This window comes from Impatiens glandulifera, chromosome 8 (assembly GCF_907164915.1).
Source record: "Impatiens glandulifera chromosome 8, dImpGla2.1, whole genome shotgun sequence".
Taxonomy (NCBI): domain Eukaryota; kingdom Viridiplantae; phylum Streptophyta; class Magnoliopsida; order Ericales; family Balsaminaceae; genus Impatiens; species Impatiens glandulifera.
In genome coordinates this window covers 15859649-15877753 of record NC_061869.1, presented here as the reverse complement: position 1 = coordinate 15877753, position 18105 = coordinate 15859649, and the positions used below count along the sequence as shown (strand labels likewise).

At 27.7% G+C, this 18105-nt stretch overlaps 1 protein-coding gene across 1 annotated transcript; it reads left to right on the top strand.

The window, feature by feature from the left end:
* Positions 1-11811: 11811 nt before the first annotated feature.
* Positions 11812-14174, top strand: LOC124913089. Its single transcript, XM_047453710.1, has 7 exons — positions 11812-11877; positions 11949-12141; positions 12259-12357; positions 12466-12799; positions 12873-13167; positions 13281-13343; positions 13449-14174. The coding sequence occupies exons 1-7, from the start codon at positions 11812-11814 to the stop codon at positions 14172-14174; spliced, it is 1776 nt and encodes a 591-aa protein (XP_047309666.1).
* The last annotated feature ends 3931 nt before the right edge of the window (positions 14175-18105 follow it).

Below are 18105 nucleotides of genomic sequence, written 5' to 3'. Positions count from 1 at the left end.
CAGCTCTATGTTGCAATTTGACAATTTTTTTTTTATTAGTATACACTCTTTTATACAACTTAAACTCAATCTTACAAAATTATATTGGGTTCTATAATATATATATATATATATATATATATATATATATATATTTATATATATTTATATATATATATATATATATAATTTTGTTATTTTGATTTATTTTTAAACAAAAATAAAATATTAATTCATATTTTTTTAATATAATTATAATTTAATTTCTAAGTTTAAAAAATTATTAAGTTAAAAATATTATATAATAAAATTTATTTGAATATATATTATCTAAATTATTAAATTATTAGTTTAACCTATTAGATATGTTATGTGTCAAGTTTTTGTCTGGAGGTAGTTTTTTATTAAAAAAATAATATCGATTCGACATTTAAATTCCTAAATTAGAAAGAAAAAAAAAGTTCGCCATATTAAATTTCTAAATTAAAAACCAATATTGTTCCATAGCTTATTAAATTGAATATATATATATATATATATATATATATATATATATATATATTAATTTGAAATGTTAACCTACTAAATTTAAAAAATTAAAATTAATTCAAAATTTAACTTTATAAATTGAAAAACATATATCAGTTCAATATGATATTATAAATAATAAAATATAAAAAATTATATTTAGAATTAAAATTCCGAGTTAAAAATAGTGAAATAGAGAATTATAAAATCATATTTGTTTGAATTTTATTAAAATTTTAATTTTTATTTACCAAACTTAGGAATAAGAATTATACACCCAATTATATATAAGTCAATGGTTACTAAACACAACCTAAAATAAAAATGAGAGTTAATTTTAGTTGTATTTATTTTATTTTCATGTAAATCTTTTCTTTATATCATCAATTATGAATTTTATTTTCATATCTATCCCAAAGTAACAATTTTTTCTCTATGAGTCATGAGTGAACTCTTTGCTGATGATTCTTACTTTATGTCTTAAAGTTATCTGATAAATTAATGTTGCATAATAAAACTTTTATATCACTAGACAATTCACCAAGATCCTAGAATTCATTTGATGTCATAATGTCCGATTATTATAAATATACAACATAATAACTAGTTATAGTTGTTTTTCTCATTCTAGTAGATTTTCTTAATATTTAATATTCATTTTATTGAAACTTGTTGTTCAACCGATTACACATTAGATTGTTCAACATTTTCGTAGTGTTTCTCTAAAACAATTAATCTTCAGAAATTATTATCAACCATATTAGATATTTGTAAGAAGAAAGATTTACCTAGCACAATAATAAAGAAAATAATCTTTGGAAAACCAATCTTCATGTTACTTCTTTTAAATTTGAGTAATACAAAATTTTATTTGGATTTTATTTGCTTATTGTAATATATAGTGAAATTTTCTTACTATTATTTAAAAGATTTTCTAATTAAAAGTGTTCTGGTTAAAAGCCTAATTAATATTCATCAATCTCAAGGTACAAATACTTCTATTTTATATACTTTATAGTTAGCATATTATAATGAAAAAAACTCACTTAGACGTATGTATTTGTACAATTAGTTCACTTATACGTATGTACTAATAAAAAGATCATTTAAACATATGTACTATCAAAAATTCGCTCATTTAGCCTCTTTTAATAACCATGTTTAATTTTTATTTTTAAATTTATATATTTATTAATTAAATATTAATATATTTTCTCTATCTTCTTTTTCATTAATTAAATTAGGTAATTTATTTTATTCTTAAATTTTTTATTATTTTAATATTAATTTCATTTTTATATTTCATCTTTTTTTTATTAGTTTTTATTTCTCGTATTTCTTAAATTCTCATTTTTTTTACAAAATTTAAAAACTTTTTTTTTATGAATTTTATGAATTTTATGAATTTTAAATTAAATTTTTTATTTAATTTTTATTCAACTTATATTAATAGTAAAGGAATTATTTTGTCTAATATTTGATTATTACTCTTTTAGTGTTTGATGAATGAGTTTTTATTATTATTCAATTCTTAATTCTTAATTAATTTATTTTTGTGTTGAAGGATTTTTATTGCTGAAAAAATTTTCATTGTTATATTCAATTATTAGGATAAAACAATTTAAAAATAATTAATAATTAATGTGAATATAAAAAATATATATAAACAAGAATAAGAAATATAGAGTTAAAATAATTAATGATAAATGTTCATATATATATATATATATATATATATATATATATATATATAATAAAATTAAAATAATCAATCATAAATAGTCTATAGAAATAATAAAAAATTATAAAAAAGATAAAAATATAGGAAAATATATTAATATTTAATTAATAAATATATAAATTTAAAAATAAAAGTTAACCATAATTATTAAAAGAGGCTAAATGAGCCAATTTTTGATAGTACGTTTAAATAACATTTTATTAGTACATACGGTTTGAGTTGAACTTTTTTTCCTATTATAATATTATAGTCGAAGAATTTCACACATAATATATGTGATGTATTCACAAACTAAATTATTTCAAAATAAGATTGTTCATTGTATGATTTGAGACCCAAACAACATATTATAATGTTTATCAATGAAAATTATGTCTAGCGACAAAAACTTGTTTGTGCGCTACCATTCTATTCAATTAAATTTATTATACAAAATAATGTTTTAATAATAATTCCAGCAACAAAGACTTATACGTGTACTAAAGTCTTATATATTAAATTATATATATTTAACAAAATAATGTTTTAGCATATATTTAACGATAAAAAGGCTTGTAAGTGGGCTAAAATCTCCATCAATTAAATTTATTTAACAATATGAAACTTTAATTATAAAATTAACAACAAAAATTTGTATATGGGTTAAAGCCTTATTGAATCAAATTTATTTATCAAGTTCATAATAAACTATAAAATAATTTAACTTTCTTACTTCTTATGGTTGATTAAGAAATGTCATTTCATATTTATTCTATTTAATCATACATCACATATGATTAATCACAATAAATGTTTTATTGTTGTTTATAAATTGAATATACAATCTAATCATTAAAGATGTGGTAGCAAGTACTCTTTAACAAATTAAATCATATTATCAAATATAGGTGATTTCAAGATAATTAAGCAAGACAATATTTTAAATATGTTCTCATACCAAATTAAAAATCTTTAAAATTAAAATTGATTTATTGGTTCTATAAAAACTTTATTAATATTAAATCGGAAAATAACTGAACCTGATTGAATTGGGCATTTACCTTCGGTCATTAATTGTATCTTGATTTGATCATCGATAAATCATAATGTTTGAACGACGCCTTTAACACAACGTCCAAAAGTCCTTATAGATGAGCTGTAGTATAGCATTACAAATTTGGGACAGAGTTTCTAAAAGTCTAGAGCTGATAAGTTTCTCGAAGGAATGGAAAGAAATATATCAATGAAGCAGCACTACTTAAAGCCAAAGGAAACAGATTCGCAACAAACGTATTCAAGTGCGGCTTTGGAGTAGTAGTTTACAACATTTGGCAGGAACGTAATGCGAGACTCTATGGTAGAACCCGCAGAAGTGTTGAAGAATTATGGAAAGACATAGTCTCGGATTGTGGTGCACTTGCGGGAACGTGGAGAAAAGTTCCAACTACGGAGCAAAATTGGAATATCAGCAGGAATTGGAATTTACCGTTTACTGAAATCATTATAAACAAAAACATTATAATCAGATAGTTCATTTATGTTTTTGCTTTTATTCAGAATTATACGACATCAAAATCATTCTAGGTCTGTCTAGAATGATCTCTTAAACTCGTGAGTTTTTTTTCGTTCTTAAAATATTTTAATGAAATGATGTTAAGTCATTTTTCAAAAAAAAAGTCTTTACTTCTAAACCTTTTTGTCTTTCATAACCCTTAACGTTGTAAATTCTGAACAGAAGAAATATATTTAGGGATCTCTAAAGATAATAAGTCATATGTCTTAAAATGACTTAAAACTTATTTGTATGAATATAAATAATATGGACTATATTTTATTTAATTTCATTAAAATGTTATTATAGAGAATATTGTAACCATATAATTTAATGTGCAAATTTAACTATAATGAATTAAAATATATTGTATATCATAATGAAGGATAACCTCCTATCATTTAATTTAAAATTCCAAAATTTTTAATGAACTAATTTATATACATTACCAAATAAAATAATTTACACATTACGTGTACATACATTTTATTTGTTACATTAAATTAATACTTAAATAATCATGAACCAAAATAAACTTACTTAGTAGATTGCACAAAATCATATTCATCAGATTATGATAAATAAAGGGAATGAGATGAAAAAAAAAAGTGAGAACTTCTTCCTAAGAAAACCAAACATTTTTTTTAATCTCTAACTTAGCAAATGGTAGATTAAGTTGTTAATTAGAGTAGTATATTATTGTGTTAGATTTTTAAAAATATACAGATTGTTATTTAAATATATTTTATAAAATAATTATTTTTTTTATAAATAAACATGTGTAACTTAAAAAAGAATGACTCATTTTTCTCTTATTTTCCTTCTTATTTACAAATATATACATAGCCACAAAGGGTCTGGGGGATATTAATGGATTAGAAGGGGTTGGTCAACTTTTCAATATGCATGGTTGGATATATTTTGTAAATATAGGTTATTTAATATATTTATAAAATTTATTAATCCTATTATAAGGGTTTGGGGTAGAAAATTATTAATAAAGAGGAGGGTGTCGTAAATAGGTGGGCATTTTATACATAGCTTAAAGTTCTTTTTTATTCTTAGACTTATGTTTGTTTGGATTAAATCTTAAATATGTGTGATCAAGGCCGGTCCCAGGACTAGGGCAGCCCACTCCCTAGAGCAGTCAAACTATTAAAATTAATAAGATATTTTTATTAAATTTGTTATAATTTTAAACAAAAAAGTGTTATAGTTTAGTGGCGAAAGATAAGTATTTAAAATATTTAGTTGACTGTGGGTTTTTTTAATCCATTTTTAAAATAGGCTTAGGGCAACAATATTTTCGATCTTTTTTTTTTACCCGAGGCTGGGGCAGCCCAAATCTCAGGGCCGACACTGTGTGATAAATTTTATTTTTTAAAATTGAAGATATTATTTTTGTCAAATACTTTTTATTAATGTGATACCTTTTGTCAATGAAAAACAAATAGAAATATGTCATACTCCTCTTCAAATTTAAAAATAGTTGATTCACAATATCCATTAAAGTAGATTGTGTGAATAATAAATTTAAAGTAGATTGTGTGAATAATAAATTTAAAGTAGATTGTGTGAATCAAAATCTTTTAAATAATGGAAAGAAATGTTCACTATATATTACAATGAGAAAATAGAATCCAAATAAAATTATATATTACTAAAGTTTAAAGGTGCAAACATTAAAAGAAGTAACATGAAGATGGGTTTTCTAAAGATTACTTTCTTTATTATGGTGATAGGTATGACTTCTTCTTTAGATGATTCAAATGACATGCATTATTTGAAAATGAATGATTAGGGATGATTTTAAAAGTGAAAAAAAGATATAAGTAAAAATAGTTTAAAAATATTAATATATAATAATAAAATAAATTATATTTTAATATTGTGATTAATTAATTAAGAGAGGTAATGTATGAGAATAAAATGGTTTTTGATTAATTAAGTAATGTTATTTAAATAATTTCAACTGAAAAAGGCATAATATCTCGTCCTACAAATATTTATTATTAATCTTTATAATTTATTTTCTTAATATGTAATGAATGTTAGGTATGGTCACAATTTCTGGAGCAAGACTTCCCAGCCTATGTACCTCAGATTTACAGTGTATATTATATTGTGGTACTCCATTTGCGCATTGTTTTCAATATATCTGTATATGCCTAGCTGCAACAAATGGTGTCTCTGTTGGATCGATACATGATCCGACGACGACAACACCAACAACGTCGATGTCTGCATCAAAAGTTGCTCCAATTGAAATTTCGACTTGAATGTTCAAAATGTGAGAATGTGTGAAGAAACTTATCACTATTGTGTGAGTTGGAGTGTTTGTTATTAGGAAAATAAAACTAAAATATTTGTTACCTTGAAAGTCACAATTACTAATATTATATATATGTTCTATTTAATTATTACTAAATATAATTAAACAACATTAAAAAAATTCTAATTTTTAGACCATGAAGGAGTCCAAGATAAATAAACAAAGACAAAACAAAATCAACGCTACAAAAATTTGGGTGAAATGCAACACCCTGACTTGCCATTATTTTTTCATCAAATTGAATATTTTACAATTTGTTTAGCGATAAACAACGTTCTACCTTTATTATTTGCGACCTTGCAATAATGAAACACTTTTCACGCATGGCTAAATTTTCAATTACTTATGCGATTTGTTTGGAATAATTTTTTGTGACTCGAGTTTTAGAAATTGTTTCTCCGACTTTTTCTTAAGAATATTGTTCTGAGTACGTGACCATTAATTTTGCTATTAATTTTTTTTTTAACAAAATGTTTTGTTAGCTATAGTCATTACTTTAGCTATAATTTCATTAATTATTAAGTTGCTATTAGTTTACTTATAATTTTAATATTTCATTTTGCCATTACTTTAGTTAAAATTTTCATATTTCAATTTTTAAACGAAGATAAATAGCTATTATTTTAACTATATGTTTAATATTTATTTTAGCCATGGTAGGAAAGTAGCCACTACTTTAGTTAAAGGTTTATTATTTCTTTTTTCTATTCAAGATAGTTAGCCACTAATGTAGTTACAAGTTTATTATTTTATTTTGCTATTGAAGAACGATAGCCATTAATTTAGTTATATGCTTCACATTGCCTTTTGCTAAAAAAGAAAAGTAGTCATTACTTTAGTTAATAGTTTAGTATTTTATTTTGTAATATAATATAAGTAGTCATTACTTTAATTAAAAATTTAATATTTTCCTTCACAAATAAAGATGATTAGATATTAATTTAGTTACACGTTTAATAATTATTTTTGTCATCAAAATAAGTAGTCATTACTTTAGTTAAACTTTTAGAAATTTATTTTCCATTCAGTAAATTATATATTCCTTTAATTTTTCCATTTAAATTTGAAATAGTGCGACGGATATTGAATATCATTGAATAACCACTCATTTTACGACTTTCTTTATTCTGTTTTAAAATTATTTTTTTGATTATATATTCTTATTTTAATCGCAATATGTTTATTAATTCGCAAGAAAAAATTATGAAATAGTCTTCCCTGTTTTTCAAAACCATTTAGCAAAAACAATTATAATAACTAAATTCAATTAAATATGAACACAACAAAATCATTCGTGTACATATTTTAAATTCAAAAACCAAAATATGTTTTAACATGAAAGACATATATAGAAACACATTAAAGTGTATTAATCCAAAAAGATAGATTACCCTACTAATCCAAAACGCATCTACTCCTTATATTTGACTAATTCAGAACATATCCAAAACTAATCAATTTACCGCCATCAAAACATGCATCCAAAAAATGTGCCCCTTGATTGTTTTCTCTTCTTCCTAAATCAACCTACATAACACATTAAAATACATGTCACTTTTATTATGAACGATAAGTCTAAAGGATGCATTTACTAACAAACATGTTATATACTGTGAACATACCAAAAACATTTCATATATATATATATACAATAATTACCTTCATCGTCAAATGTTGATTTCCACGCATGCCAAAACTATGTAACCTGTGGTATTTTGATGTTTCAAATTATGTAACGAATTACTAATATAACAATTTAAATTAGTTTGTTAATTAAGAACATACCCGAATGATTGTATAAATTTGTGCTACTTTCCCTGGGTAAGGGAAAACCCACCGGACATGGATACACCTGAGTTATCATATATCCTAATTAACATTGCCAACTGCTCACTCATTGTATTCATTTTTTGGTCACGCTATTTATTCTCTTCCGTGAGACTTTCTTGTTTTACCTTTAAGTTCCGAGTCTCTTCGTCCTAAGCAGTTATCCGTTCCTTTTGAGCTTCAATCTCTTCCTTGTGAGCCTTAATTTCCTCTTCTTGAGCTACAATTTTCACTTCTTGTGTTGCAATTAAAGTTTCTTTCTCTTCATTCCATGTTTTCAGCTGGAAAACCTTTAAAGAAAGTTTAGTGTTTGAATGACCCGCGCTCCAACTTTTACTTTTCCCCACAAAACCTATTCCAAACACTCTTCCATTTGTGGGACCTCCAGCCGCTTCAATCCAAAGATCATAATCGCTTTTTCGTTCTCCTTCGGGCAGTGATTCTTGAGTTTGTTTCACTTGCTCAAAATTTTCCTACATCCAATAATTTTCAGAAAAATTAATTAGTGATGTTATTCTTCTATGCATTAGTAAATTAATATACGTTTAATAATAATTTTGTGAATACAAACCGCCAACTCTTCTACTCTTTTACCACTCCAACCCCCGATTTTATTTTGAAATGTCCTTCGGAAGACCTCTAAGACAATGGGATGTCTTTTAAGTTCAATAGCCTATAATTTAGTAAATAATGTATATGTAAAGTGAAATCACCATAAACTTTAAATGTAATGAATGAACTGTTTTAGTTACCGACCAATCTTTTTCGATGCTCATTTGCATTTATTGATCCCCACAGTATGCAGCTCGGCCTTCTTTGGTGTACTTCAATCTATGAGTCTTCACCTTTGTACACTTCTTCATGTACTCATTTTCCATGAAATTAACTTTCATTAAATCCCAGTCTTCAATTATCACGTGTGAGGGCTTCTTCATTTTTTTCTTCGCTCGATTCACGAAGTTTATAATCTTGGCACTAACTTTTTTTCGAAATAGTTTATTGACAAATTGTTCCATGGATGGTTCCCATCGAAAAGTGTTCTACAAATGTAGTGAACAGGTCTAATAAACAAGAGATTCATACAATTTTTTATGTAATTGTTATTAATCGAAATAAGGTTTTTTTAACATACCGCAAAATGTCTCCACCAAACATCTTTAATGTCTTGGGGGACCTGGTTTCAATTGAAATAAGCACCCCTCCATAAAGATGTAATAATTCGATTTATATCTCAGGTGATGTCTGTCTCAAAGCTGCATTTTGAAAAAAAAAATTGTAAGTTCATAATTAAAACAATGAAATAATGAAATGGTAGTCTTCCTACTCACTTATCACCCTCTATAGAAATAAAAGGCTTAGACATATCCTCATCCTCAGCTACTTCAGTTTCTGAAATAGGATGATCATTAGTATCCGAAGGTGGTTGGGATAAATCCGTGTCAAGTTGAGTTTCAAGAACTGTGGATGGTAGGTCACTTTCAATCTGACTTTCAAATCCTTCAGAAGTAATGAGTTGGAAGTTTTGGTTGAACGCGAACCATTTTTGGCCTTGATGATTGTCCTGTTAACCCTGTATTCGATGGAATAACCATTGTCTGATCATTCTGCGTTTCCACATTAGATGGAGCATTTGCCCTTTTCCTTGTTGTTCCATCCATGATTGGTGTCTTGCTTGTCGGTTTTTTTGTTCTAGTTCTCGAGTCTATCTACTCATCCATGGTAGGATTTAAAGTTTTTGAATGATGTGTCTTGGTTCTGTACTTCACTACGTGCACATCATTTGTGTCTTTGTTCATCCTTGTAAACACCTCTTTAATTTGGTTCAAGACAGTTTGTGCCAATCTAGCAATGTCTCTATGCGGTTTGTTGGCCTTCTTATTACAGTTATGGTTAGACCTCGTAGGCGCCACATTATCGTTTACAAGTGCAGGGGCATTGTAGCTAGTTTGTGCAGCCACCTTTGTCCTAGTTTTTTGGCACTAAGGTATCCACATCCTTATTTGTACTCGGGGGTTGCCTTCTAACAGCTTTGTACTTTAAAATTGGATCATTGTCCTTTGGTGATTTAGTTTTTATGTGCCTGTCGAATCTCTAAGTCAGATTCAGTTCCTGTTGATTCTGATATGGAAACTAATGCATTAGAATCATCTTCTTATGTTTCCTCTTCTGCAATCAAATGTCTTTTTTTGTTTGATAACTGTTTCATATCGCTTGCACAGGAACACTTTGCATTTAAAGCATAAGAACATAATCATATAAAACAATGAAACATTAATTCAACTTATTCTCTTATCAATGCTCAATTTTCAGAAACTAACTTATATATGACAAGAACACTCTACATTGAGGCGCATTTTTAATTTACATAATATTTGTTTGAGCATTGAGGGAGCTAATTTAATAAAATACATAGTTTAGAAGTCAATTTTCATCCCATCATACTCCAGGCATAACATATAACTAAAATGTAAAATGTTCAGTTTAGTATATCATTGATAAATGTATATGTAAAATACTAAGTTTTTAGGAACTAACTCATATATAATATCCCTAAACACTAATAAATTAAATAGGATAATCAAATTATATCCTTCACTCAAATATTTGTCTAAATTATTTTTGGATCGACCCTCATCCTGGTTCATAAATCCTTTTTTATAAGCCTGATTATTTTCATTTTAGTAAAATATACAGTTAGCCAAGTAGTAGTAATACCTGGGATGGAAAGAAAAAGCAGCAGCAACAGCTCTGAACCAAAGTTATGAAGTCTTTACCTGCAAGAATAACTTCCTTTCCATCGACCATTTTTTATGTAAGTTTCAGGCAATGAAAATTTGAGAGAAGTGAAGAAAATGATAGAAAATCATAACATTAGGCAAAGGGGATTGTCCATATTAGAATTAAAATGAAAATAAAATGTCTCAATGTGTACTTTTTTGAGAGGAGGATTGATGTAGTATCCGAGTAATTAAATTAACCAATTCAGACCCATTAATAGGGTATAACAATAAAATGAACTTGTAGCCAGGAACAATATAAGCATAACTAAGAGTGTATATTAATTTTGAGCGCCATTTACACTATTTAGAGTATAGTAGTAGTGTTTACTATATAGAAGAGGAAAAACCACCCAAACCTCAGGGAACTTTCATTCTTGTAGATAATAAGATATGATACTAAAAATCGAGAACATAACTCATTTCTATTTAAAAATTATCATTAAAGAGATGTTACTTTCTATGAACCAACTATAAAGTTTAACAATATTAGCTTTTTAATTACCTTAAAGCCTTGTATAGTGGTCGATACCACAAAACATACGCTAATGGAACTCCTAATATGAAGTATATAATAGCAACAAACCAGATTCTTACATTTGCATCTGCATCAATACAAACGAACAAAAATTAAAAATCCAGCCAAGCAAATGAGTTGAGAATATAAATAAAAGACATGGTATAAAGGAAAATTTATCAATGAATGGAAAAACGATAATGTAATGTGTCACCCATTAGATGGCATTAAATGGAAAAATATCAATGAAGCATACCCGGATTTCTCTAGAGAGCCACGAAATATTTGTTTGGGTTTGTGTTCTGATGGATTTGCTCCATTTGGATAGTACGGAAGGCCTTATTCTTGTTGGCCTGTCATTTTAACCCATATAATTTGCCACTCGAAATGTGCATGAAGGCACCATACATGTTTATTTAGTTCATTATCCAAGGGCCGAAGAGTCCTGGAAAAATGTAGACATCTACTTACAGCCTCTAGTGGCAGAACTAAAGATGTTGTGGAGTGAAAATGTTCGTACTTTTGATGTATATAGAGGTCAACAATTTAACTTAAGGGCAATGTTGTTATGGATAATCAATGATTTCCCAGCTTATGGAATATTGTCTGGATGGAGTATTCATGGTATCCATGGATGCCCGATATGTATGAAGAGTTTTAACTCATTTCGCCTTAAATTTGGTAAGAAGCCATGCTATTTTGATTCTCATGGATAGTTCTTGGCACAAGATCATCCATATAGAGTCGATACAAATCATTTTTTACAAGGGAAGACCGTCAAAAACCAGATGCCTTATAGGTCTACAGGAGTCGAACTATGGAATGCTATCTCAGGAATAAAGTTTGCATTTGAAGACCCTGATGGATATCCACTAGGTTATGGAGTATCCCATAAGTGGACGAAGAAGAGTTTTTTCTAGGAGTTTCCATATTGAGGACATTTGCTCATAAGACACAACATTGATTTTATCCATGTGGAGAAAAATGTATTTGAGAATAGAATTAACACTGTGATGAATGTTAAAGGGAGGACAAAGGACAATATTAATGCTAGGAAGGACATATTCTTGCTTTACAACCATCCGGAGCTTCACATAGACCCACAAAGCGGGATGAATAGAATGAGTAAGGTTGTGTACACTTTAACAAGAGATGATAACAAAATTCTTTGAGAGTGGTTGAAGGGTTTGAAATTCCCAGATGTATATGCATCCAACTTATCACGATGTGTAGATAGAAGTGGTTGTAAGTTGATCGGTCTAAAGAGCCATGACTTTCATGTTTTCCTAGAAAGACTTTTGCCAATTGATTTTAAGAATTTTCTCCCCAACTTTGTATGGGCCACACTAACAGATTTAAGTAATTTTATGCATGACCTAAGCTCTACCACTTTGTCGAAAACTAGTATGGATAACTTGGAACTTGCGGCTCCGGTTATTCTTTATAACTTAGCAAAAATATTTCCACCCGCATTCTTCGACTCAATGGAGCATCTTCTCGTGCATTTACCATACGAGGCAAATGTTGGAGGACCAGTTCAATACCGATGGATGTATCCTTTCGAACGGTAAGTATTTCTATTTAAATAAACTAGTTTATAAATCATCTTATAAATAAACTAGTGTTTTCTCCTATCGCAGGTTTCTTCACACCATAAAGCAAAAAATAAAAAATAAATCCCTGATCGAGGCATCCATTTGCAATGCCAACATTCTTCAAGAGATCACGGCATTTTCTTCTCACTACTTTGAACCAGATATTCAATGTAAACAACGAATACCACAGAGAAATACAAAAGGACCATTGAACCTTAAACAACCATCCAAGTCCATTTTCAATTATCTTGGACGTAGTAGTGGAGCTAAAAGTAAAAGATACTTAGATAGTGAAGAGTTATTGGTGGCTCACACGTATGTTCTACTAAACTGCCCCAAGGTTAAACCGTATTATAGGTGTGTTGGTGTTGATTATGTTGGTACCTATAATTAATTGCTTACATATTTTAAAAAAGGATTTTCTGTTGTTATCTATCTAGTAAATTTTGCCAGTTGAAAGAAGGATTACAGGCTGCATCAATAGATAGAGAATTCGCCACTTGGTTTCGATGTCAGGTGAATTAATTTGATTTTCCATATCTTCTTTAATTACTAATGAATGAATACCTTAAGAATGGTCTGTTTTGTAGATTCTTGAAGAAAATGAACATAATACAACAGGGGATTCAAGTAACTTACTTACTATATTATGTTTCCTATGGGCCACTAACACCTGCTACCTCTATTCCCATATATTTTGTTAACGGATATGTTTGGAGGCCAAAAGATTACGGGTCTAATAGATCAACCATGAACAGTGGTGTATGTGTCAAAGCAAATGATGCGGAATATTATGGACTACTAGAAGATATCATACAACTTCAATATCCAGGACCGTATATGGGTGTTGTCTTATTTAAGTGTGTGTGGTTTGACCCAACAAGGGGCACAAGAATGAACGATAACTATAGACTTGTTGAGGTTAACATGAAGCGAAAGTATCTTAGATACGATCCATTCATTCTAGCACAACAAGCCATACAAGTGCACTATAGTCCATATCCAAGCAGAACATCAAGACAATCCTCTTGGATGTCCGTATGTAAAACCAAGGCTAGAGGGAAAGTGGAGGAACAATGGACCGATGATAATGTGATGTATCAACAAGAGGTTCCTATAACTAGTATCCATATCGAATTGCCACTAAATATTCGGTCATACGATGTAAGTAACATGCGTGACCCTAACAACATTATCTACATGGAACTAGAAGGGGAAAATGTGGAGCATGATTTTGAATCAGGAGAATGTGACAATGTAACAAAAATTTCTCTTGATTCGGGTGGAAGTACAGATTCAAATGACTTAGAACAAGTTGATGTTGAAGCAAATGAATTTATATACTAATCTTTTCCTTGATCTTGTTATGTATATATTGCTCATGAAATCTGGTGAGGAGTCTGTAAATTATATGTTGATGTTAATTCATTAATGCAAATGTATGTGGATCTTGGTTATCTTGAATATGCACAAAAGATGTTTGATATTAGTAAACTAGAACATTATATTTAGCCACACACAAGCCATATGCGATACTTCTTCCCACTCCCAAAATTAATTTGGATGTATTTTAGGAATTCATACGAATTTCTACATTATATTGACAAGCTAGAATAATATAGGCTAATATAATTCGAGCTTATGTAAATCTGACAAACTCCTACTCTCAATCGGCTAACACTCAAGATTATATAATTCTTAAATTTCTGTTAAATAAGATTTTATAATATTATGAAACTTGAACATTAAAGTTAGCCACACACAAGTCATATGCGATACTTCTTTCCACTCCCAAAGGTAATTTGGATGTATTTTAGGAATTCATACGAACTTTTACATAATTTGACAAGCTGGAATAATATTGGGTGATATAATTCGAGCTTATGTAATTTTAATGAACTCCTACACCTAATCGGATAACATTCAAGAATAGATAATTCTTAAATTTCTGTTAAATAAGATTTTTTATAATATTAAGAAAGTTGAACATTAAAATTAGCCACACACAAGTCATATGCGATACTTCTTCCCACTCCCAAAGGTAATTTTGATGTATTTTAGGAATTCATGCAAACTTTTACATAATTTGACAAGTTGGAATAATATTGGGTGATATAATTCGAGCTTATGTAATTTTGACGAACTCCTACTATCAATCAGCTAACATTCAAGATGATATAAATCTTAAATTTCTATTAAATAAGATTTTATATTATTATGAAACTTGAACATTTAAATTAGCCACACACAAGCAATATGCGATACTTCTTCCCACTCCCAAAGGTAATTTGGATGTATTTTAGGAGTTCATACAAACTTTTACATAATTTGATAAACTGGAATAATATTGTGTGATATAATTCGAGCTTATGTAATTTTAACGAACTCCTACACCTAATCGGATAACATTCAAGAATAGATAATTCTTAAATTTCTGTAAATAAGATTTTTTATAATATTAGGAAAGTTGAATATTAAAATTAGCCACACACAAGCCATATGCGATACTTCTTCTCACTCTCAAAGGTAATTTGGATGTATTTTAGGAATTAATGCAAACTTTTACATAATTTGACAAGTTGGAATAATATTGGGTGATATAATTCGAGCTTATGTAATTTTGACGAACTCCTACTATCAATCAGCTAACATTCAAGATTAGATAATTCTTAAATTTCTGTTAAATGAGATTTTATAATATTATGAAACTTGAACATTAAAATTAGCTACACACAAGTTATATGCGATACTTCTTCCCACTCCCAAAGGTAATTTGGATATATTTTAGGAATTTATACGAACTTCTATATTATTTGACAAGCTAGAATAATATAGGGTGATATAATTCCAACTAATGTAATTCTGACGAACTCCTATTCTCAATCGGCTAACATTCAAGATTAGATAATTCTTAAATTTCTGTTAAATAAGATTTTATAATATTATGAAACATGAACATTAAAATTAGCCACACACAAGTTATATGCGATACTTCTTCCCACTCCCAAAGGTTATTTGGATATATTTTAGAAATTTATACAAACTTATATATTATTTGACAAGATAGAATAATATAGGGTAATATAATTCCAGCTAATATAATTCTGACGAACTTCTATTCTCAATCGAATAACATTCAAGATTAGATAATTCTTAAATTTCTGTTAAATAAGATTTTATAATATTAGGAATGTTGAACATTAAAATTAGCCACACACAAGTCATATGTGTTACTTCTTCCCACTTCCAAAGGTAATTTGGATGTATTTTAGAAATTTATACGAACTTCTACATTATTTGACAAGCTAGAATAATATAGGCTGATATAATTCGAGATTATATAATTCTGACGAACTCTTACTCTCAATCGGCTAACATTCAAGATTAGATAATTCTTAAATTTCTGTTAAATAATATTTTATAATATTAGGAAAGTTGAACATTAAAATTAGCCACATATAAGCCATTTGCGATATTTCTTCCCACTCCCAAAGGTAATTTGGATGTATTTTAGAAATTTATATGAACTTCTACATTATTTGACAAACTAGAATAATATAGGCTGATATAATTCGAGCTTATGTAATTCTGATGAACTCTTACTCTCAATCGGCTAACATTCAAGATTAGATAATTCTTAAATTTATGTTAAATAAAATTTTATAATATTATGAAAGTTGAACATTAAAATTAGCTACACACAAGCTATATGCAATACTTCTTCCCACTCCCAAAGGTATTTTAGATGCATTTTAGAAATTAATACGAACTTCTACATTATTTGACAAGCTAGAATAACATAGGCTGATATAATTCGAGCTTATGTAATTCTGACGAATTTCTAATCTCAATCGGCTAACATTTAAGATTAAATAATTCTTAAATTTCTGTTAAATAAGATTTTATAATATTATGAAACTTGAACATTATAATTAGCCACACACAAGAACTACAACATTATGTTCCGCCACATCATTCATCTCTGCAATTGTTAATGCATCATAAACTAAAATATCACCAAAAATATATTGTTAATGTATTACTAGATTAATCACTATGTACTCATAATTCATTCAACTAAAATTATTTTGTGACATGAATTAAAAAGTCGCATAATCATCAAACAAATATAATCTCAATGTCACTAATCATATAGCATTCAAAAGTAAGTGAAAATTTGAAAAGTTGCGATTGAATAGGTAATGTTATAAACATCATTTGTCGCTGTATTCATAGAAGATTTACTATTAAATTAAATTAATCAAAAAATGGGGATAAAAATTATAAATTTCATTTAATAACGTCTTTAGCAACATTTTATATTTCTTTCAGTGTAATCAATTTGAAACCGAAAATCTAATCGCAATATTTCCAACAATTTTATTATCCAGCGCTGAACTTATTCTTGTCAAGTAAATTTACCAATATTCGTAATTTAATCGATAAAATGTATCGCAAATCAGACTCTTTTTTTTTTGTAGTGCAATAACCAAACAATCCGCACTTTTGTTGTTTAAATTAGGGTATAGTGGTTTGATTTGTTTGGGTTTTCAACAAAAATATTCATTCCAATAGTTTAGTTCGATTTTAGAAATTCTGCAACTGTTTGTTAAATGTCGGTTTGGTCGATAATCAATTAATTATATCTATAAGTTCAAGTTTTCACCACGATTCACTTATGAATTTTTTGGTTGCTTTTGTGGGCAGTGCCTTAACCTTAAAAGTAAAATACCTAGATGATAGTTTGTTATGTTTTGACATGGAATTATTATTAAAATAAATAATAATAAAAACATTTAAGATCGGCTCTTTATATACATGTATTAAGATGGTAAATCTATTTACAATATTATAATATTTTTTAAGGGCATAATAAGTTATTTCTTTCAATTTTTCTTTCATTGTCTTTTATGCCTATCAAATTTGGTTTTTGAATAGGTCCCTTATTTTAACCTTTAAATTTTTAGCTACAATATTTCTTCTCATTTATTTTTCTCTCTTTTTGTTAAAAAAAAACTTAAGAAGGATAGCAGATAATGATGATTGTGATAAGTTTAGATAGGTTCTTACAATATTTCAAGAGAATAAAAATGTTCTAAAAAGTTATATTCAATTAAACGTTTGATTTATAAAAATCGTCACCTAATTTAATTTTGACAAAAACTAAAATAATAATAAAGAGCCGACCTATTTTTCGAAAAAGTAGTATGATATGCGTTACCGAGTTTAAAATAAGTTTCATTGACAATGAGTGAAAAACTCGAGTACTTAATTCCTT

Excerpts from the sequence above, each read along its gene's own strand:
- LOC124913089 (XM_047453710.1), top strand. The coding sequence starts at position 11,812 with ATGATTTCCCAGCTTATGGAATATTGTCTGGATGGAGTATTCATGGTA. Across the intron at positions 11,878-11,948 it reads TATCCATGGATGCCCGATAT|TTCTTGGCACAAGATCATCC; the intron begins GTATGAAGAGTT and ends TCTCATGGATAG. Across the intron at positions 13,168-13,280 it reads TTCTACTAAACTGCCCCAAG|TTGAAAGAAGGATTACAGGC; the intron begins GTTAAACCGTAT and ends AAATTTTGCCAG.